The 20819-nt window shown below is 36.1% G+C and overlaps 4 protein-coding genes across 11 annotated transcripts; 3 read left to right on the plus strand and 1 right to left on the minus strand.

The window, feature by feature from the left end:
* Window positions 1-112: 112 nt before the first annotated feature.
* Window positions 113-4780, plus strand: LOC108868807. Its single transcript, XM_018654767.2, has 10 exons — window positions 113-328; window positions 457-618; window positions 703-775; window positions 865-953; window positions 1030-1362; window positions 1432-3156; window positions 3244-3404; window positions 3575-3735; window positions 3829-3989; window positions 4276-4780. The coding sequence occupies exons 2-10, from the start codon at window positions 457-459 to the stop codon at window positions 4471-4473; spliced, it is 3063 nt and encodes a 1020-aa protein (XP_018510283.2). The 5' UTR covers window positions 113-328; the 3' UTR covers window positions 4474-4780.
* Window positions 4781-6490: 1710 nt separating this feature from the next.
* On the plus strand, window positions 6491-14028 carry LOC103843722. Of its 2 annotated transcripts, XM_009120488.3 has the most exons (6): window positions 6491-7570; window positions 7647-7941; window positions 8026-8199; window positions 8278-8872; window positions 9143-9350; window positions 13908-14028. In XM_009120488.3, the coding sequence occupies exons 1-5, from the start codon at window positions 6540-6542 to the stop codon at window positions 9304-9306; spliced, it is 2259 nt and encodes a 752-aa protein (XP_009118736.2). In that variant the 5' UTR covers window positions 6491-6539; the 3' UTR covers window positions 9307-9350; window positions 13908-14028. The 2 variants fall into 2 exon arrangements, with proteins under 2 accessions (XP_009118736.2, XP_009118735.2); XM_009120487.3 differs by lacking the exon at window positions 13908-14028 and having other exon boundaries at window positions 6492-7570; window positions 9143-9511.
* LOC103843721 (K(+) efflux antiporter 1, chloroplastic-like) lies at window positions 11102-13805 on the minus strand. Of its 7 annotated transcripts, XM_033279073.1 has the most exons (10): window positions 13356-13788; window positions 13120-13242; window positions 12746-12955; window positions 12523-12672; window positions 12304-12356; window positions 12168-12177; window positions 11962-12015; window positions 11796-11854; window positions 11585-11659; window positions 11102-11479 (listed from the first exon to the last, which is right to left on the minus strand). In XM_033279073.1, exons 2-9 carry the CDS (start codon window positions 13123-13125, stop codon window positions 11656-11658), a joined length of 546 nt encoding a protein of 181 aa, XP_033134964.1. In that variant the 5' UTR covers window positions 13126-13242; window positions 13356-13788; the 3' UTR covers window positions 11102-11479; window positions 11585-11655. The 7 variants fall into 7 exon arrangements, 5 of the variants coding, with proteins under 5 accessions (XP_033134964.1, XP_033134961.1, XP_033134962.1 ...); XR_004450990.1 differs by having other exon boundaries at window positions 12115-12356; window positions 13356-13805; XM_033279070.1 differs by having other exon boundaries at window positions 12168-12356; window positions 13356-13793.
* A 4141-nt stretch (window positions 14029-18169) lies between the features above and the next one.
* Window positions 18170-20083, plus strand: LOC108869609. Its single transcript, XM_018654230.2, has 6 exons — window positions 18170-18591; window positions 18691-18819; window positions 18906-19037; window positions 19126-19254; window positions 19346-19681; window positions 19774-20083. Exons 1-6 carry the CDS (start codon window positions 18304-18306, stop codon window positions 19882-19884), a joined length of 1125 nt encoding a protein of 374 aa, XP_018509746.2. The 5' UTR covers window positions 18170-18303; the 3' UTR covers window positions 19885-20083.
* The last annotated feature ends 736 nt before the right edge of the window (window positions 20084-20819 follow it).

The following is a 20819-nucleotide window of genomic DNA, read 5'->3' on the forward strand; positions in this document are numbered from 1 at the left end:
AGGAGATCAGTAATACAAATCTGAGTTAAATTGTCACGTTGTCAACACACAACTTGTGCGGAATGTAGAACAAACAAGCTTTGAGATTTTGACCGACCACTTGAGATGCTGACATCATCATTGTCACGTGGAACATTGCTTTGTTTGTGCGAGCTTGTCCGAAAAATCCAGTTTGAGTTTTTTTTTCTCTTTCCTTTTTCATTTTTTTTTGTTTGTTCGAGAAAATAGCTACCAACGAGAGAGAGAGAATGAGAACGAGAAGGAATCAGAAAATGGATATTTGAATTTCCCAAAAGCTTCGATCTTTGCAAGCTTTCAAATTCCTCAGGTGAGCTCGCTATTCACTTCCAACGTTATTCATTAGCTAAGTTGAGAATTTTTTTATTTTCCCAATCTCGATCTGAGTTTTTTGAGAATTGATCGGATTATAGCAACAAAAGGTTTTTGTTTGTTTAGATGATTTCGGTGAGCAGCAGCGATGCTAGAAACGAAATAGGGTTAGGGTTTGGTGGAGGAATTGAGGAAGAAGAAGACATGGAGATGGAAGAAGATGAGGAAGAGGAAAGCACACATTCTTATGTCTCTTGCGTTGACCCTGACGTTGCTCTCTCTTATATTGTAAAACACACCTTCTTCCTCTTCAACCTTCTTTAGATCTTTCTCTAACTCTTTTTTTATTTCAACTACTTAATATTTGAAAAGGATGAGAAGCTAGAGAACGTGTTAGGACATTTTCAAAAGGATTTTGAAGGTGGAGTCTCTGCTGAAAATTTGGGTAAATGTTCCTTTCTTATGCTAGTTACTACTTACCTTTCAGGGTGTATCTATCTTTTAACACCAATCTCTCTCATATAATATGTATAGGTGCAAAGTATGGTGGCTATGGTTCTTTTTTGTCTATGTATCAAAGATCTCCTGCTTGTAAGAGTCCACCACAAGCTCAAAACCAAGTGGTAAGAGTCCCACTCAAAGCTTTTAGAGGTCAGATGTAAAAATATTTTCTAAGAGTCAACCTATTTTTTTTCATAGGTGGGTCAATCTAAGTGCTCAGATTCACCTTCAAAAGCTGGTTCCACTTCTAAAGCTCCTCCTGCTTCTTCTGATGTCTTGGCCAAGATGAAAAACTTGGTCAAATCAAGTAATGATAGCAAACAAAAACCTGTCACCAAAACGTCTCCTTCTTCTGCTCCATCTAATCATAAGACACTCAAACTCCGTATCAAAGTTGGTTCAAAAAGTGACCTCTCTCTGAAAAATGTTACAACCTATGATGGTAAACAAGGCCTCAATATGATGCCACCATCAGAAGTTGAAGAAGGGTTACTGATTGGGACTCATGATTCGCCCACTAAAATTCTTATGGTGAGTATTTTTGTTTGTTCTCTCAGTGATGAATGTGAGTTTGGAGTCTTGATGCATTTCTTTGTGTAGGCTATGGTGTCCTTCCCTTTTCATAAAGACCAGCTGTTATCACCTCTCTCTGATGATCTCATTCAGTTGGGAAAGAAAGGAAACATCATGAAAGATGCACTAAGGTGTGTGAAGAAGGAAAAGTTAAAGTATATGCCTCCACCGTCAAACAGGCTTGATGGAAGTCATATTGTATCTGATACTGATAGAGAGGTTGATAAAGAGTCATGCGAGGAGCTTGTTTCCAAGACTATGAAGCTTCCTCTTCTGTCCTGTCTATCACCGTCATCTATCCACAGGGCGAAAGAGATTGATAAGATATCAGATTCTTATGTGGAGGGTGCATTGAGAGGGATGAACAACACTGACCTGGATGCAGCTTTGATGGGTTCAAAGCCTGAACTGGAAGATGATGTAGTAGCGTTTCCAGATCAAAGTGTTGAGGGAACTGAAAGTGTTAACACAAGAAAAGACATGGAAGAAGGTGAACATGTAGATCCTGTGGTGAAGGTTAGTAAGACATGGAATGAAGAGCAAATTTTGAAGCCAAAACTTCCTAAAGCACAGAAGTCCCGGAAAAGTTCAAGCAGGAATGGTTTGAGAGGCAAGGATGCTGCTGTAAATGTAGTTAATACGAATCTACCAGATAAATTGCAAGAAGATATTGGTGATTCAGGAGAATCAAAAGAACAAGAACAAAGTAGTCTGGTTCCTAAAGGTAAGGAAGAAAAGCTTTCAGAAGAAAGTGCAGTGAAGGAGAGTTTCAACGGTGTTAGAAATGTTGAAGAGGCATGGAAGTGTGAACCAGATTCGAAGCATCCTATCAAGTGGAGTGACTTAAATAAAGATGGGGACAACACTAAGGAGAGTGTTAGATCAGAAGTGACAAATAAGCATTCTGTTGTAATCGGAATGGAACCTGAAAGAGATCTTTGTAAGAAACCAAAGACTGGAAAATCAAGATTTTCCGCTCTAGACCAACCTGGATCCAACAAAACTATGAAGGATACTGATAAGCCTTCCCCTCATGAAGACAGAAAGAGGAAACAGAAGGAAAACAAAGAAAGTGGAGATTGTATTAGAGACGCCGCAGTATTGGAGCCAAGTGGAGAGAAAGTTAGAAAGCAAAAGAGGCTTAAGGGTTCAAGTTGTGAAGGAAAAGAGTTGCCTGAGAGTTGTGATAGGTACAGAGTAGTTACTCAGGAAAATGGTAGAGATAGTGCTTCTCATCAACCTTTGGTCCATGAAGCCAAAGGTTCACTAGTTGACTCACTAGCTCCTTCAGCCTTAGACCCACCTGAGCTCAAATCAGAAAGAATCTCAGAGCGGGATAAACCCAATGATACTGACTCTAGTGCTGGTGATACGCGAAAAAGATGCAGAGATGGTGAAGGTTATATCACTATGGATAAACCAGGGACAACAAAGAAGGCTGCAGAAAGTTTGAGGGACAACAAAGAAGGTTATTGCACAGAGAGTGAACCTCAACAAGAAAAGGCAAAAGAAAGCAGAAACAAGAAAAGACCTGCTAGAAAAGTGTCTATGGAGAGTAACAAAGAGGACTCATCAAGGGAACATCAAGATCCTATTAATAAGCGAGATAATACAAATAGTACAAAGACAAAGGTTATGCGACATGATGATCATGTTGGCTCAAGCCCTTTGAAAAAGGAAATTACGAGTCAGGCTGCATCCAACTCAATCAAAGAGGCTACAGACTTGAAACACATAGCTGATCGTCTTAAGGTTTGGGCATATTTTATTGCAAAGTGTTGTAGTGGTTCTCTCTCTCTCCTTTGGCTTAACATAGACATTATTATCCTTTTTTTGCAGAATGCTGGGAATAATCACGAGAGCATTGGTTTTTACTTTCAGGCGGCGCTTAAGTTTCTTCATGGTGCGTCCCTTTTGGAGTCCTCTGGCACTGAGAATGCTACACATAAGAGCATTGTCACATCCAAGCATATCTATGGCAGCACAGCAAAACTTTGCAAGTAAGTTTGGCATTCAGCAAGATCTGACTTCACTGTGATGCTACTTGTTCGTGTTGGCCTCTCATTTTCGCTGAGTTTCTTCGTTGTGGCCTATAGATATTTCTATTATGTCAAGATGTGCAAAAGTTTCTATTGAACCGAATCCTCTTGTTATAAAATTGATGTAACAGGTTCTGTGCACATGAATATGAGAAAGATAAAGATATGGGGGCTGCTGCTTTGGCTTATAAATGTATGGAAGTAGCTTATCTAAGGATAACTTATTCCTCCCATGGGAACATAAACAGATATAAATCTGAGTTGGAAGCATCTCTGCAAGTGATTCCTTCAGGTATTTAGAATAAAAATAAAGAACATAATATTTTAAAAATGTTTGGGGGCTGATGAATTACTTTGCGTCTTGTTGTTGGGGATTTGAAAACAGGTGAATCTCCTTCCTTTGCTTCTGATGGTGAAAACCCAAACAAGACATTGGCAGCAGAGAAGGTTGCCTTGTCCACCCCTGTGAGGTCATCCCCTAAAGTAACTGGAAACCATGTTCTCTCTTCAGGAAACAATTCCTCTCTTTCACAGCTTTTGACTTTTGTAAGTTCAGTTAGTTTACTTCTGTGATCTGGTGCCTTGAGATATATATAATTTAGTTTTACAGAACCATTTAACTGATCTAGTTAGACTGTAAACTACTAAGTCTTTTTATTATTTAGTTGAGATAGTTTCTTGGTTGAGACTTGAGCAACATGAATTAGAATCATCTTCAAGTATAGCATCATATTCATTACCATCATCATAAAAAAAACAGTGTTGTGTGTGTAAACATTATCAGATGTTTGTGTAAGTAATCTTGCAGCTAATGGATGTGTTTCTTGGACAGTCGCAAAACGTAAGCCTTGCAATGGATGCATCAAGAAAAGCACAGACCGCCTTTGCAGTTGCAAAGGGAAAATCATCCGACACCAGATACAGTAGTAACGGCATAACATGCATCAAAAGGGCTCTTGATTTCAGTTTTCAGGACATGGAGAAGCTGGTGCATGCGGTGAGGCTTGCAATGGAATCCATAAACCGATGATTGTGAATTATGATCTCACCTTTGTACAAGTATCATAGGGCCATACTCAGAGCGGAGAAGAGAAAGGAAAGCTACCTTTGAGTTTTGCTTGGGGAATTGTAGACTATATAAACTTATTTTACTGCGCAAGTGTATAGTGTTAGGACCTTATTTGTGAGAGACTCGACAAAGATTTGAAGTTATCATCATGTGTTGTTCATATATATATCCCTTGTAGTATCAGAGAACTTTAGGAAGAGTTTAACAAGAACTGGAACTAAATTACTCAACCATTGTAGCAACTCTTTCTATCTATTCGTTTCATTCACATTTTATATAAGGCTATTATCAAGATTTGAATTATTTTTGTAAAGGACTAAGGTAAAGAGTAAAACACATTATTATATATCAGAAAAAGTATTATCCAAATATTGTAGGAAAAAAAACCGAAGAATGTATTAATGACGAAAACTAAACAACATTTTTCTTTGCTCTCTTTTGACTAGGCGACATATTTGAAAGTGTTGGGGTTTTCAGTATCCCTCTCCAAATAATATCTGCTGATCAAATCCTCAATACGTTTCTTGATCATCTTTATATCAGGCTGCAAAATATTAATAATTGAAACAGCTTAGTCACTTATTGTGGATAATTTTTGAAATTTAAAAGTTAAAATGGGTTAAATGAATGTAAAAAAATGGTTTTATTTTATAAGTTTACGATTTTTGACAAAATGAATCAAAAGACTATCGAGTATATTACTTGCGCGGTTTATAGTTAACTGACTACGAATAGAGAACAACCAAAATAACTTGTTAATTGCGCGGTTTATAGTTAACTATCGAGTATGGATTTGAAATGGATACTTATAATAATATAGTAGACACTTAATAGTTCAATAGACTATATTACTCAAATGATATAAATATTCTCTCATCAGGAAATGTCGTAGACCTGCTAATAATGAACCTTTGAAAACATACCTTGATTATTTATGTGTAACAATAGATTATCATCTCGCTTGAAGAACGTTAAAAAATGAAAGATCGAGGTTCATGGTTCTATGGTTCTATTTTTACGCTTTAGGTTTAGACTGAATTTGTTTTCTATGAGAAAAGTTTAACAGTGAAATTTTTGTTAATGCTTGGTTTGTGAAATGTAGTTGTGTTTGTAAAATGATGATAAAAATTGTACCATTAAACAGTAGAGCATGGTGTTTTATTCAGTGTAGGTTATTTCTGCTTTGAATTATATTTAGTAGTTAACATGCGCTCAGAATACACTAATTGTAATGGTGAAGAAATTTTGAATAACAGCCGGAACGGCCATACGACCAGATCAGTTCTTGCAAATTATGTCGAGTTTGATATATCATTTCGTTTAAATCGATCAGTTTGACCAAACCTTACATTACGAAATAAACTTACTTTAATAATAAGGGATAATCTGTTTTATAACAATTTGTTAAAAAATATAAACGTTAGAGAATGCTTTATTATAAATGTGGACTGTTTTATTTAATGTAATGTTAGTAAATTTTTCTAGGCAAAAAATAAATTAGACTAAAATTAATTAAAAGTCATTGTATGAGTACCACGTAAGCATTAATAAGAAATTTGGAGATGACACTTCGTCAAGTTCATTTTGTAATTAAATACAAATTGATGTTACAACTTTTTAAAGGATCCTTAAATAATATATAGGGGATATAATTGAAAATTGATAAATAGATTTTTTTTTTTTTAATTATTCTTTTTCCGAGAATCAAAACTCAATTTTTTTGGTGTAGAACTATTAATCAAACCACTGAACTAAGAGAGATTATATGTTAGATTAATTTATGAATAAGATAAATATTTATAGTTTAAAATCGATTATAAACATCTCATCTCAAACAATTTCCTTCTTATCATGTATTGGATCAAGTCAAAATGTTGGGGCTTTGAAATGGGCTTTTATGTGCTAATTTGGGCTCTGCTACAATACATTACCTAGAACGACGTCGTTGGTTGTTAGGGCTCGTATAAGATTCATCTCGTCTGTTCATAGCCGTTCTCAGGATCTTCATTGCTGCTTTAGGGTTCCTAATGGCGACGTCGCACGAGAGTGTCAAGTGTATTTGCAGTGATAAGAAGGTTGTAGAAGTCGATCCCAAGACATGGAAGTCCAAGTGTGGCACGTTTCAGTGTTTGAAGGATATTCTGGATGTGTTGAAATCGGATATGTTCTTTGAAGGTGTTGATGTGAGCTTCAGTTCTATGAAGCTGATTGCTAAAAACGTGAGCACTAGGAGCCAAACTTTGCAGTTAGTTTGCGTTGTTGCTGATCGGCTGAAGTTTCTTCTGGATCCAAAGAGAAGATCGCTTGTGGAGAAGATGATAGAGGAAATTGCAGATGGTTTTGAAGTAAACAAGTGCTTTGATCCGGACGAGATTTTTGAGTTCATATATGAACTTCTGGATAATGGCCTTAATAACCGGAGTGTTTTTCCTGAAGATAATGCTACTATCATCAGTGAGCTTGCTTTGAAAGTACTCCATAAAAGAATGGAGAAAAGAGAAGTTAATCAAGAGCTGATAGATCCGTTTCTGCCTCTGGTTATGGGATGCTTGAGCAACCAAACTCTTTTGCCTTCAGCTCTTAGAGGTTTGAAATCTTTACTGAAATTTCCATTGCCTTCCCTCAGGGAAGAAGGAGATAGTCTAGATAGTTTAGGAGATAGGCTGGTAGGAGAGTTGTCATACATTGCTGCTGGTGGGATGATGAATATATCTCTTGATTGCTCTCTCTCTTGCTTTGCCATTTTAAAATGGTACATTAGCAAGGAGATAACTATGCAGCAGATGAGTATATTGATTAAGTTTGATAGATTATTTGAGGATATAGAGACAGATGTACACTGTAGGGCTCTTTCACTCATCGAGGCCATCATAGAGCGGAGGTTTGAGTTTGAAGAGTTATCCAACATTGTATCTGTTGTTTCATATTCGCTGATACACAGTGTTGTGGAAAAAATCAGCTTGAAATGTCAACAGATACTGTTGGAGTATTTGGCCAACTATACCCTTAGTGACAAAATTTTAGACGGTCATATTGATATTATGCTCCAATACACACGGTATGTACCTACGAATTGAATTTAGCTTCTAGTTTTTCCTTATTTTATTCTCACGGTAATTGTATTTGTCTTCCAGGTGTAATGATCAAAAGAAGGCTCGAGCCCTGACCATGGTTCGATCCTTTATCTCCAAATTTTCAGAACCTGGTCTTGGCAGCAAGAGCAAGAGGAAATATTTAAACAAGCTCTCGAGTCGTTTCTTTGCAACTCTGTTGCCTCTGATTCCCCGAGATGCTGACCCTTTCAAAGCGCCTTCCCCTGTTGGTGAGCTCATAGGGCTTCTTACAGAAAAAACTGATGTAGGTATGGTTGGTAACCTGATCCCTGAATGTCTGTCCGCTTTTAAGGAGTATCCGGCAGCGGTAGCAGAGGTGAGTTCACGTGAAGTTATTGCATACCTTTTGTGTTTGCTTCTTTTGGAAATTTAGCTCGCTCAGTCGTTGGATGCCATGCAGGTGTTGTTCTTCTTCATGAAAGCCTTGGAGAAACGTTTCAGGAAGCATATCATCACTATATTGAAGAAAGTAGAGGTTGCTCACACTTCCGATGAAAGTCACTACTCACTGTTCATGGTATTCAGTACGTTCAGACATTTTCCTGGTTATCAAGTATTGGATCCAGAGTTTGAGGTATCCATTTTAGCTTTTGTTCTATACTTTCTTTGCAATAATCCAGTGAGATAATTCTTACTGGAACTTTTATTTCAGGAGATGTGGAGAATTGTATTCAAATCACTCTTGCACACAGAGTCAAGACTGAGGAATATATGCTGCAAACTCCTGAAGGAATACTTCAACGCATTGGGAAAGAAGAACATGGCGAGCTCTCAGTCTTTGGTAGCTACCTTGTTCATGGTGGCTGCACATCTGTGCTTCGTGCTAAAGGAGAACACCTCAAGCGACCATAAGCGTGACCTCACAGAAAACTTGGTGCATGTGCTCTCCGCTCTTCATTCTTGGATTGGGCAGCTTGATCAAGCAACCTGCAATGAGTTCTGGTTCAGTCTGGGGGAGAATGAAAAGGAGATGTTTCGTGAAGCCTTCAAGGTGATTGATCGAGAGGAGGAAGGAGTGTCTAGGGATTTACTCTCTGAGAATGGAAATGGTATAAGGAAAGGGTTGATTGGAATTTTGCTCAAGAGAATGGGGGAGCTTGCTCTTGAGAAGGAGTCTGTTCAGATGAGTGTTGTGTTCAGTGTCTATGAAGAGCTTAGTCAAGAAAAAGAATGGCATTTATATGCTTCGGAAGTTATGTATCCGTTGTGCAAAGTTTGTGAAGGTTTTGCAGGGGAAAACATCTCAGGTATTGATCTGTTCTTTATTGAGTGTGCTTTTGCTGTCTTAAGTCTAACACAATCGTGTGGATAAAGTTTTTATTTGTGTTGGCTGCCTGATCTGTTAGAATCAATGTGCCTTTTGTTGTTGATTTGATGATCACTGTGCCCTACTATTTGAAAGGCTCTTGCGTTGACATGATCATCATGTAGAGTATTGCAACAAATTTAGGGTGTAGGGTTCATATTAGGTTTCTCTGGAGTTGTACAGAACACTATGGTTCTTTTCTCTTTTTCAGTTGAGCTGAAAAAACAAGGAGAGAATGTGCGAGACAGTTTAAGATCGGCCAACAATATCTTTGGGGAAGCCTACGTTGGAATAAGACAAGGATTGCAGGCAAATAGAAAGAAGAGAGCGGGAGAAGAGCTGGCGAAAGCTGGCCCGAGAAAGAAGATAGAGTAGAGATGAGCGTTTCCAGTTTGCTACTCTCTAGGAACTGTTAAGAGGTTGTGGAAAGAGCTTTTAAATTCTGTAACTCACGTGTTCTTTATGCTGCTTGGAGACTTTTTTTTTTTTTTTAGCTCATCCATAAACAGTTATTCCAGACATATGTGATTATGCAGGTGGGTTTGAAATGGGCCACTTTTACTGCTTTTATGCGTCCTCATAAAATTTTGTTACATGACAGTTATTTTGGGGAAAAGTGCCAATTTCGATCCCAACTATTTCAGTCGTGCCAAATACGACCCGAACAATTGATCAGTGTCAAATACGACCTCAACTCAATTATAATTCGAAAAAACTACCTGAACTTCTTAAAACGTGCTTAAATCTAAATTGACTCTAACAGAAGTTAGTCAATCGTTAACAAGATAAAACGACGTCGTTTTGATATACGAGGAAAAGTACCAATTTCGACCCCAACACTCTCAGTCGTGCCAAATAGGACCCGAACAAATGGGCAGTGCCAAAACCGGCCTCAACTTAAGTATAATTTAAGAAAAACTACCTGAACTTCTTAAAAGGTGCATAAATCTACATTGACTCTAACAGAAGTTAGTCAACCGTTAACAAGATAAGAAGACGTCGTTTATATACATATATATATATATATATATATATATATCTATTTTAAAAAAAAAATATGTTCATTCCGGAACTCAAACCATGTTGTGATACCCTTTTAAATGGGCACACTAACAACTAGATAAAAGTAACTTTTTAAAATACTATTACAAATTTGAAATTATATAAACTACTATTATTCTTCATCTTATCCAATTTAAAATTTTGGTGACAATTTTTTCTGATTTATATAAATACATTAACACATTTTTCTTATTTATCATATCTTTAATAAAATTATATCTTACTAAAATATAAATAATAAAATATTTATTATTATACGATCTTAAATATGCTTAAAACTTTGAATTTATTTATACAATTTTCTTATATAAATTATTTTTAATTTTTAAAATTAAGTGGGAATTTTTTTAGTTTTCAAAGTTGATATTATATATTTTGATATTTTGTTCAAAAATGTTAAGAGGCCTTTTACCTTTCTTTCACTAAGATATGTTGTACAAAATATTAGACAAATTAAACAATAACTAAAATATATAAAGCAATCACCAAAGTTTTAAATTGGATAAGATGAAGAAGAATAGTAGTTTATATAATAGAGAATTTCTATTTGTAATAATATTTCAAAAAATTATTTTAGTCTAGTTGTTAGTGTGCCCCTTTAAAAGGATATCCCAGCACATATTTGAGTCCCGAAATGAACATATTAAAAAAAAAATACATATAAAACAACGTCGTCTTATCTTTGTTAAAGGTTGATTAACTTTTGTTAGAGTTAATGTAGATTTAGACACGTTTTAAAAAAATTGGGTAATTTTTCTTAAAGTATGATTGAGTTGAGGTCGTTTTTGGCACTGACCATTTGTTCGGGTCTTATTTGGCACGACTGAGAGTGTTGAGGTCGAAATTGGCATTTTTCCTCGTATATCAAAACGACGTCGTTTTATCTTGTTAACGGTTGACTAATTTCTGTTAGAGTCAATGTAGATTTAGGCACGTTTTAAGAAGTTCGGGTAGTTTTATTGAATTATAATTGAGTTAATGTCGTATTTGGCACTGATCAATTGTTCGGGTCGTATTTGGCACGACTGAAATAGTTGGGATCGAAATTGACACTTTTGCCGTTATTTTGTTAGTGATAAACCGTTTCCGTATATCAATCAACACTAGAAAAGGGGCAAAGAAGAAGAGGAGTAAATACCCCACACACACACTCTTACACAAATGTTTTTGTATTTATTACCGAGACTGTGTCCTAATATATATATTTTTTTGATTAAAGGAGAACAATTAATTGAATAAAACTCCCTCCAAAAGGACCATCATCATCAGCCAGGTAGCTTATATGAATGTGACATCTGTGTTCAATGGCCAACACTAGAATATTAAAAGTTTGTTCTTAGAAGAAAGAGGCACATCAGATGGCGAGTGAACCACTTCCTTCGATGATCTGGTTCTCCTCAGTTGCATCCGACGTTTGAGTTTTAGGCTTAGTCGTCGTCGTCCTCGAAAAACCATACCCCAGCGAGCTTCTGCTTGCTTCACATAGCTGCCATTATCGTTATGCACCATTTCCCAATACAAAATCAATCAAAGACCAAACCACTCTGATAAATAAATAAATGTTGAATTTGATCTTAAGATTAAAACGCACCTCCGTTAGTTCAGATAGGTGACGGTTCCTGAACTCGTTGATCGTGTTTGCTATTTCTGAGGTTGGTAACTTCACCTGACAGAATTTTGTATCAGAGAGGTTAAAACGTGATCTCAATGTGTGTGGAAGTTACTGATAGTGCCCACATTTTCGGTTTATCTAAAACGCACAAAATGATCATATAGCAAATGAATAGGCGATGTTATGTTACCTGCTGACATCGAGGGCAACGAATGGGATAAGTCTTTCTGAGAGAAGCTGAGCAATTATCTACAAGTAACAAAATATTCAATGGCGAAGACCATCTACACTGTGTAGACTACACAGATGTTCTCGTCTAAAGAGCATAAACTGTAGAAGTTCAGGTCATTCTAAACCTGACCAACTCGTCCAAATCCGCAAATAATTATGTGATCCTGCAAATCATCCGTCTGAAAATAAAACCAATGAGAGATTAGACATGAGACAGCCTTGTAATAATTTCCTGAACCAAAGAATGTGTGAGTTTCAAACACTAATTCAAGTGTTACCATTATTGAGTGACAGTGTTAAAATTCTGTACAAGTATCATCAAGATTCCTACCTCACTTTCACTGCAAGTAACAAATATACAATGGACAAGAAGTTGGAAACTCCCACATACACTGTGACACAGACTATCTACACAAATGTTCTCGTCCAAAGAGCATAAGCTGAAGAAGTTCAGATAATGTATAAACCTGCCCAACTCGTCCAATCCGCAAATAATTATGTGATCCTGCAAATCATCCGTCTGCAAAATAAAATCAGCCAAAAAAAAAGTGGGATTAAACATCAGGCAGACTCGTAATGATTTCCTGAACCAAAGAATGTGTGAGCTTCAGAATGACACTAAAGTCAAGTGGTACCATGATTGAAATAGATCTAAAATTATCTACAAGTATCATCAAGATTCCTACCTCACTTTCAACCGGCAATAAACTTCTAACATCATGCAACTCAAACCGGGATGCAATTAACTGGCCACCAGCAGCTAACCAAGGTGTGATAGCCATTGAGATTCCCACCACAAGAAACAGCAACGAAGATAGCTGAGGAGACATTATACCCTGGAGGAACCACCGGTTAGGCCTCTAGGGAAATACCGTTGGAATAAATATATACATGATGTCGATAGCAAACCTGATTGACAGCTTCTCCAAAAGCAACAAATGCAAACTCTCCACCAGGGGCCAGAAGAAGACCGGCTCTAATTGCAGATATGACTGAAATTCCGAACAACTTTCCCATGACAACGACTAATATAGTCTTGCCCAATATCAAGAGTCCCAAAGTCCCAATTACGACGGGGAAGTTAGAGAGAAGAAGTTTCGGATCAATAGACATGCCAACCTGAAATGAGTATAACTCCCTTTTTAGTCTTATGACTGTGCTTACATATGTTTGCAGTTGAAAGAAACATCAGAAGTAATACTTTCTTTCACCATCCACAGTTCCCTGCTTTTTTCAGAAATGATAAATATATGGATGAAGTTATTTCAGAACTCATAAATTACCGTCATGAAGAAAAGACCCAGCAGAAGACCACGATAAGGAGCAATATCTGATTCTACTTGCAAGGAAAACTCTGTTTGCGGTTGTCTTCTTTAACCAACCTTCATGTCTGTTGATAATTCCATCTTAAGAAACACAAACAGAGACAAACAAAAATTAATCACTAGTAACCGAGACAACAAACAAATCAAATAACAATGAAGGATTCAGACATAAAAAGAATGATATAAACGTTTACCTATCGATTTGATTTCCTCGCAGTCAGCTGAGGAGATCCACCGAGTGAGAGAACAGAGGCGGAGTCTTCATCGTCGGGGGAAGATCACGAGACAGAGGCTGGCTCTTCATCGACGGGGTAAGAACACGACAGAAACGGGGATTCATCGAGGAGAGAAAGAGAGAAGCGGAGTCCTCGAGATTTCACCACAACAAGGCGGAGTCATCGACGGAGAGAATCGCGAAACGTGGAGCCGCCGAGAGAGAGAAAGAGAGAAGTGGAGCCGTCGACTTTAACGGAGAACGACGCGGATACCTCGAAGATTCAATCGACAAACGCGGAGTCGTCGAGGGAGAGAAAGAGACTTGCGGAGTCATCGAGGGAAAGTGGAAACAGAGTCGTCGAGGGAGAAAGAGAAAGACGCGTACAATGACACGTGTCCCATAACACACGGCGCTTGTGGAGCTTAATTAAGCATCGCCTCCTTGCTTAATACATTATTTTCTTTTTTTTTTAATCCGAAAAACATTAAACACCCCCTCTAAGCACTTGCGATAAACGTGCTCTTAAGAGGTTGTGGAAAGAGCTTTTAAATTCTGTAACTCACGTGTTCTTTATGCTGCTTGGAGACTTTTTTTTTTTTTTTAGCTCATCCATAAACAGTTATTCGAGGAGAATTCGGCCAAAAAAAACACGAACTTTTCACGAATTGCCAAAGAAAACCTGTACTCGAGCCTGGCTAAAAAAATTATTTACTTTTGTTGACTTTTTTAGTTTATTAATAAACTTAAGATTGACTTGTCAATTTAGCACGCCGTAAACTCACAGTTAACACAGTGTTAACTAGACGTTAAATGTTGGCGTTAAGTAAAGCGACGTCGTTTCATCTCATTTGAAAATGACGTCGTTTTACATGATTTGAATTTAAAAAAATGTAGACCCTTCAATTCGAACCCAGGTTAATTGGTCAAATGGCAAGGTATTTTACCACTGGGCTACTGGCACCTTCAATGTACTTACTAACATGTTTACTTTTATTTGATACATATTAAATATAAAATATTCTCTAAAAACTTAAAAAGATCTTTAAAATTTCAAAAAAATTGAAAAGTAAGAATTTTTTTATAAAATTAATTTTAAAATTAAAATTGAAAATAAATTTTATTTTTCTTTTTAAAAAATAAAAACTCTTCCAAAATTTTCTAAAAAATTAAAACGATCTTTAAATTCCAAAAAAATTGAAAAAAATAAAGAATTTTTTTTATAAAATTAATTTTGAAATTAAAATTGAAAATAAAATTTTATTTTTCTTTCAAAAAAATAAAATTTTATTTTTCTTAAAAAGCAATAAAAAATCTTCCAAAATTTTCATAAAATTAATTTTGAATTAAAAAAATTGAAACTTTTGGAATATTTTTTATTTTTAATTTCAAAATTAATTTTATAAAATATTTCTTTATTTTTTCAATTTTTTGGAATTTTAAAGATCTTTTTAAGTTTTTAGAAAATTTTGGAAGAGTTTTTATTTTTTTAAAAGAAAAATAAAATTTTATTTTTAATTTTAATTTCTAAATTAATTTTATAAAAATCTTCTTTTTTTTAAATTTTTTTTGGAATTTTAAAGATCTTATTAAGTTTTTAGAGAATTTTTTATATTTAATATGTATCAAATTAAAGTAAACATGTTGGTAAGTACATTGAAAGTGCCAGTAGCCCAGTAGTAAAATAACTTGTCATTTGACCAATCAATCTGGGTTCGAATCCAAGGGTGGTCTACATATTTTTAAATTCAAATCATGTAAACGACGTCGTTTTCAAATGAGATGAAACGACGTCGTTTCACTTAACGCCAACAATAAACGACGTCAAATATTTCTGTTAAATTTGTTGACAGCGTGCTAAATTGGCAAGTCAGCGAAAACATTGTTAATTAATTCTAAAGTCAATGAAAGTTTGATGTTTTTTTAGTCACTCCATAAGTTCATGTTTCTTTTGGCAATTCGTGTAAAGTTGAGGTTTTTTTTGGCCGAATTCTCGTTATTCCAGACATATGTGATTATGCGGGTGGGTTTGAAATGGGCTTTTTCAGCTTAACTTTTACTGCTTTTATGTAGGCGTATTTGTGCTTTGATGCAATATGCCTACAAAGGTTTCCTGTGACCTAGAAGGACGTCGTGCTAGGTCTAATTTATGTTCTCATCTATGTTGACTTATGTTTACGCTACACTCTCATGTTCTAAGTTCAACCCAGTTTTTATTGATCAGGTATATAGAACGATCGTGTGGCGAATCATTTGCATAAACATTAATTTGGTGACTTTTTGTTTTAGCGCATCCATAGGCATAAACAATATGCCAGACCCAGACATGTGATTACGAATCCCACTTTACGTTTAAAATCACACTAAGAATGTTCCTAGCCTTGCGCATTTCGGAACAGATCCAAAAATATCCTATCTGAAATCAAATAAAAAATTTACAAGTTGAGGACTAAAAATCTTTATCAAACGGTCGGGTTTGGGTATTTAAAATCTCAAATTACGGAAATTTAGTTTTACAAATAATCCTCTTATTATTAAAAGAGAAGCTTTCCTACAAACTAATTCTTAGTCTTGCACATTTTATCCGGATCCGAAAACTCAAACCGAAACCAATCTAAAAATATGCTATCTGAAATCAAATCGAAAATTTACGAGTTAGAGGACTAAAAATCTTTATTAGACTCAGGTCTGGTTTGGGTATTTAAAATCCTACAAACTAACTTTACCTTCATGTATTATTAACCAAAATGTTATTTCCTACGTGTCATCATAATAGTACTTTTCACACTTTTTAACTAAAAGTCAATCTTTCACTAGCATAATTACATGTATTCCCATTGTTATAGACTAACTTTAATAGACATCTGTAATCGTTAGATGCATCAACGATCTTTATCATTGTTATGTTTCTAGAATGTGTTACAATGTCCACATAAGCCGCACGGATTGAAACTAAATTATATAGTTATATAAATATAAACAAAATAATTATATATTATATAGTTGATATTGGTTGTACTGCCTACAAACAAGATAATTATATTATGTATATAAATATATTTAAAATAATTATATTATATAGTTGATATGGTACTGACTATAAAAAACGAAGGATAGTGGGAGGAGTGGGTTATTTTGACATCCCTAGCTGCCGGTTAAAGATTCAGCAGCCAGCCTTCAAGACAGCGAGCAGAATCGATGAGGCAGTCATTCATGGACTATGGTGTTGTAAGGAGTCTGGTGATTGAGAAGGGAAAACTGATGAATCAGACCGAGTCGAGAACCCCTATTTATAGGTGTAGTCGTAGATAAGAAAGGAGGGGATTCATTGAATGAAAGATAGTGGGAGTAGTGGGTTGGTGGTCAGTGTAAATGAAGATTACTGAATGCAACGTATTACTGTTACGGCACCATCGGAGCTAGAAGAGGAAATATAGATTCACAATGTAGCGGCCAATTCGTTGAGGAGGAGATGAAACTGAAGTGAGTGGGTTTTATCTATTAAACGAATGGTGGCACCTCTTGGCGATGTGCATATCCCTGTGTCATTGGTCGATTATTTGATCACCCTTGGCAGTGCTGTATCACAAATACTTCTTGTAGGTCTATGGAGCTCCTTATGGTGTCGTTGCAGCAGCTGACTCAAGCCCGCTTTTCTGCATATGGTGTGTGGCGGTAGCGGTCTCAGTGTCCCTATGCCGTCCCTCCTGTTGGTTTGTTTTCATTTAATAAATATCGGATATCGAGCTTTATTTCCAAAGAATGGTATCCTAGCTAATGGGTTCAGAGCTGACCTTCGTGATTCTCCGTGGCTAGAGCTTAGGCGAGTGAGATGGGTCAGTTGGGGATGGCGGTTCCCCTCAACGGTGTGATTTGTTTCAATCTCCTGATTTTTGGTCAATCGGGTTGAAGAAAGGAGTGTTGGGTGATCTTCAATTCTGTGTGTCGGCGCCTATATTGAGAAGGAAGTGAAGATGGAGTGGTCGGCTTGACCTTGGTAAAGTCGGCGTCGTTGGCCGCGGATCTACGGTGATGATGAGGGACCGGTCCTGGTCCTTTGAGCTTAGATTTTTTCCCTCCCACTGTTTTTTCACTTACTTTTCCATGTACATTTAGTGATAAGCCTAATCTATTATTGAGGATTACTGTTTCTCTGTCGGTTAGCCGAGACCTGTTCCGGTGCCCGTTTACGGGTGGATTTTTAAATTAATATATATAATTAAAAAAAAAAAAGAATGGTTTACATAGGCTTTAAGTTTTATGGCCCAAGCCTAAAATAACAAACCTTTCTGATTTGGCCCTTTAACATCCAAAATTATTAACCCAAAATGCTGAAAATATATGCTTGACAACAAAAGTCCATCCGAATCAAAATAAATAAAGCACTGCGTTTTGGAATAAGGGGGACAATTGTCATGAGTATAGAACTTGACTTTATGACATGGCGTTGATGTGGCAGTTTCACAGAAAACAAAACTTTCTTTATAGTAATAGATAGATATTAATTTGTTTATTTATTATTATAGTTAAAAAATAATAAATATAAAATAGTTATATGATTAAAAGTAAAATCTTTTTTTAAGTCTATGATTTGTAAAAAGATAATAAAAATAGTTTGTGAATGTTAACATTACTTTAAGAATAAACTAAATATTTTAAATATGTCTCAGAATTTAAAATATTTTTATATTATTTTTTATTTGCATACTCGTCTGTAGAGCAAAATTTACCGTAGTATATATAATGGGTATTTTCAGCTGAACTTTTTATGTGTATTTGGGCTTTGATGCAATAAACCGACAAAAGGTTTCCTGCCGACCCAGAACGACGTCGTCCGTTGTTAGGGCTGGTGTACAAAGATTCTTCTCGTCTGTTCCTAGCCGCAAAACCTAAAAGACAAAATCTTCATTGCTGCTTTAGGATTCCTAATGGCGACGGCGGATGATTCTAAGAGTGTCGTGTGTAGTTGCTGTGATAGGAAGGTTGTAGAAGTTGATCCCAAGACATGGAAGTTGTTCAATGAGATGGTTCCAAAGGAACGATACGATGAGCAAATTGCGCCGGTGGAGATGCCCCGTGTGAAAAGCAGAGTCCTCAAGAGGCTTTTAACCTACAGCGTTAGGATCAGTGATACCACTTGCTCCTCGAAGACTTGGATGTATGACGAGTTCCTACACGGTGAAGAGCGCCTGACCAGTCTCATGGACCTTATCAAGGTTTCTTGTCTCTTGTCTGTCTTTCAGATATCAAGTTAATCAACATTTATTTTAATTTTTAAATTATGATCTTAATTATAGTTTTTGTTCAATATATAGGTGGCTGATTATCTGGATCTTCAGTCATTGTATGCTGGTGTCATCCAGTATGTGGAGGACAAATCACAAGAAGAAATATCCTATATGGTACGCAATGAAGATCTCAGGAGTCTCCTCAAGATTGTCAAGGTGTTTTTGTACACAAATCATATATGTGTGTGTGTTTGCTTGTCTCTCGGCTTCCTAACTCAATTAATTATATGTCTTTCGACTAGTCGGCTCTTTATTACCTGGAAGAGTCTGAGGAGCTCTTGTCTGCTGTGCTGCCCCTTTTAATGAAATCACAAGAAGAGTTCTCCCAGATGATTGTCAAAGAAGATATCCTCGGTTTGATCAAATTGATCGAGGTTTTGTGTTTATTCCAATAATTAATTAACTATCCTGATATACTTGCCTCCTCTCAATCCTGATACACTTTTGTGTGTGTGCATATAGGTGGCTAAGCCCTTGTCTTATGAGAAACTGTGCAAAGCTGTGCACAGCCTTATCCTCAATAAATCCATAGACCAGCTTTCCCTGGAAATCCATAACCAAAACCTCAAGGCTCTCATCAAAATTTTCTGGGTCACACACACTGTTTCAATTTTATTTTTTAGGTTTCACACTTGACTGATTCATCCTTGACACCTCTCTCATTTTTTCACTTCATATATAGGTGGCTAGAGCTGAGAAACTTCAGACACTCCAAGACATGGTGGTCCAATATGTCTTCGATAAATCAGATGAGGAGTTGGTCCAGATGGTAAGCACCGAATTACCTTGCTATCAGTCCATCTACTTGTCCGAGGCTCGGTATCTGCGAGTGGGCACCACTGAAGCTGAGGAAATATTTAATTGGCCCTCTAACGACACATTGAATCAAAAAATTCCCATCGAGGAGCAAATTCCCATCGAGGAGGCTGGGGATGGTAGCAATCACATTCCCATCGAGGAGGCTGTGGATGGTAGCAATCAAATTCCCATCGAGGAGGCTGGGGATGGTAGCAAAAAGGTTAATGCTTGATCCTTATTTCTATTGCTTCTGTTTGAATGTAACTAGGTATGTATATAAAATTGGCTTCTTTGTATATTTTGTTAATTCAGAAGGAAGGATTGCAAAAGAAGAGGACCAAGACTAACAAGCTGAAGTTGGTACCATGCATAAGTAAGAACCCAAGTACAAAAAAGCAGAAGAAGGATCTCTCGGATAACTAATCTCATTAAACGAGATATTTAATGTTTTTTCTATTTTGAATAAGAGATCGACTTGAGCTCTAATTTTATCTTAATGCGTTGTCCTTGTTTTTTTTTGTTTTTTTTTAAACTATCAACAATGCCCTCTTACCATCATGTTTAATTATATGGTTTTTATAGAATCAAACATAACAGTCATAGCAAATTTTATTTTGAAACCTATATATCCGTCTTCATATAGTCAGGTTTCCTGGAAAATAGATCAAAAAATGATTTTTTAAAATCTTGTTATACCACCATTATCAATAGCATTTTATTTTTAGCTTTCTTTGAGACTACATACAAAGCTTAGATTCTCTCCAACGATATGTATATTGATTTCATTAGGCTTTATACCGAATGTTCAACTAGTTTTAGTGGAACAGATCATCCCTTGATACACAAGATAAAGTACAATTATGTATATCATTGGAACAGTTCATCCCTTGATACACAAGAAAGGTGGGACTCTGTCAGGTACAAGCAATATGTTCAATCGCTTTTGTATTGCAAAAGAATGACATATAACTTTTAACTTAATGTATATATAGATATAGATAGATGTATAACTAATTGATGAGATATACAACTCGTCTCTTGAATTGCAGGTAAAGCAATTAAACTGTTGAATTTATTTTTCAACAGGCCCACTGTAAATGGTCAAAGAGCATCTCCTGAACCTTTTTGGAGTTCAAGTTTATAATTTTTTATTATTAATTTTTTGTTTGATTTAGAAAAAAGAAAAATCGAACCAATCACAGGCCGTCATATATCGTGGAATCCGTATGAATTCGTCAGACACATGTTCACTAGAAAGAACTAGAAAGAGGCAAGTTCATCACTGTACATTATTTTAATTTTAATTTTTTTTTAATTTGTGTGAACCCTCCCATAAGTTTACTAAGGCCATCTTTAAT

Source organism: Brassica rapa, chromosome A09 (genome assembly GCF_000309985.2).
Source record: "Brassica rapa cultivar Chiifu-401-42 chromosome A09, CAAS_Brap_v3.01, whole genome shotgun sequence".
Lineage (NCBI taxonomy): Eukaryota > Viridiplantae > Streptophyta > Magnoliopsida > Brassicales > Brassicaceae > Brassica > Brassica rapa.

Bases quoted from the DNA above. Each gene is read 5' to 3' on its own strand.
- LOC108868807 (XM_018654767.2), top strand. From the start codon at position 457: ATGATTTCGGTGAGCAGCAGCGATGCTAGAAACGAAATAGGGTTAGGG. The intron at 619-702 runs GTAAAACACACC...ATATTTGAAAAG, and splicing joins ACGTTGCTCTCTCTTATATT to GATGAGAAGCTAGAGAACGT. The intron at 3,736-3,828 runs GTATTTAGAATA...ATTTGAAAACAG, and splicing joins TCTGCAAGTGATTCCTTCAG to GTGAATCTCCTTCCTTTGCT.
- LOC103843722 (XM_009120488.3), top strand. From the start codon at position 6,540: ATGGCGACGTCGCACGAGAGTGTCAAGTGTATTTGCAGTGATAAGAAG. The intron at 7,571-7,646 runs GTATGTACCTAC...TTTGTCTTCCAG, and splicing joins ATTATGCTCCAATACACACG to GTGTAATGATCAAAAGAAGG. The intron at 8,873-9,142 runs GTATTGATCTGT...TCTCTTTTTCAG, and splicing joins TGCAGGGGAAAACATCTCAG to TTGAGCTGAAAAAACAAGGA.
- LOC103843721 (XM_033279070.1), bottom strand. The intron at 12,357-12,522 runs GTAGGAATCTTG...TTTATTTTGCAG, and splicing joins TATTGCCGGTTGAAAGTGAG to ACGGATGATTTGCAGGATCA. The intron at 12,016-12,167 runs GTAGGAATCTTG...TTTTATTTTCAG, and splicing joins TTACTTGCAGTGAAAGTGAG to ACGGATGATTTGCAGGATCA.
- LOC108869609 (XM_018654230.2), top strand. From the start codon at position 18,304: ATGGCGACGGCGGATGATTCTAAGAGTGTCGTGTGTAGTTGCTGTGAT. The intron at 18,820-18,905 runs GTGTTTTTGTAC...TCTTTCGACTAG, and splicing joins GTCTCCTCAAGATTGTCAAG to TCGGCTCTTTATTACCTGGA. The intron at 19,255-19,345 runs GTCACACACACT...CTTCATATATAG, and splicing joins CTCTCATCAAAATTTTCTGG to GTGGCTAGAGCTGAGAAACT.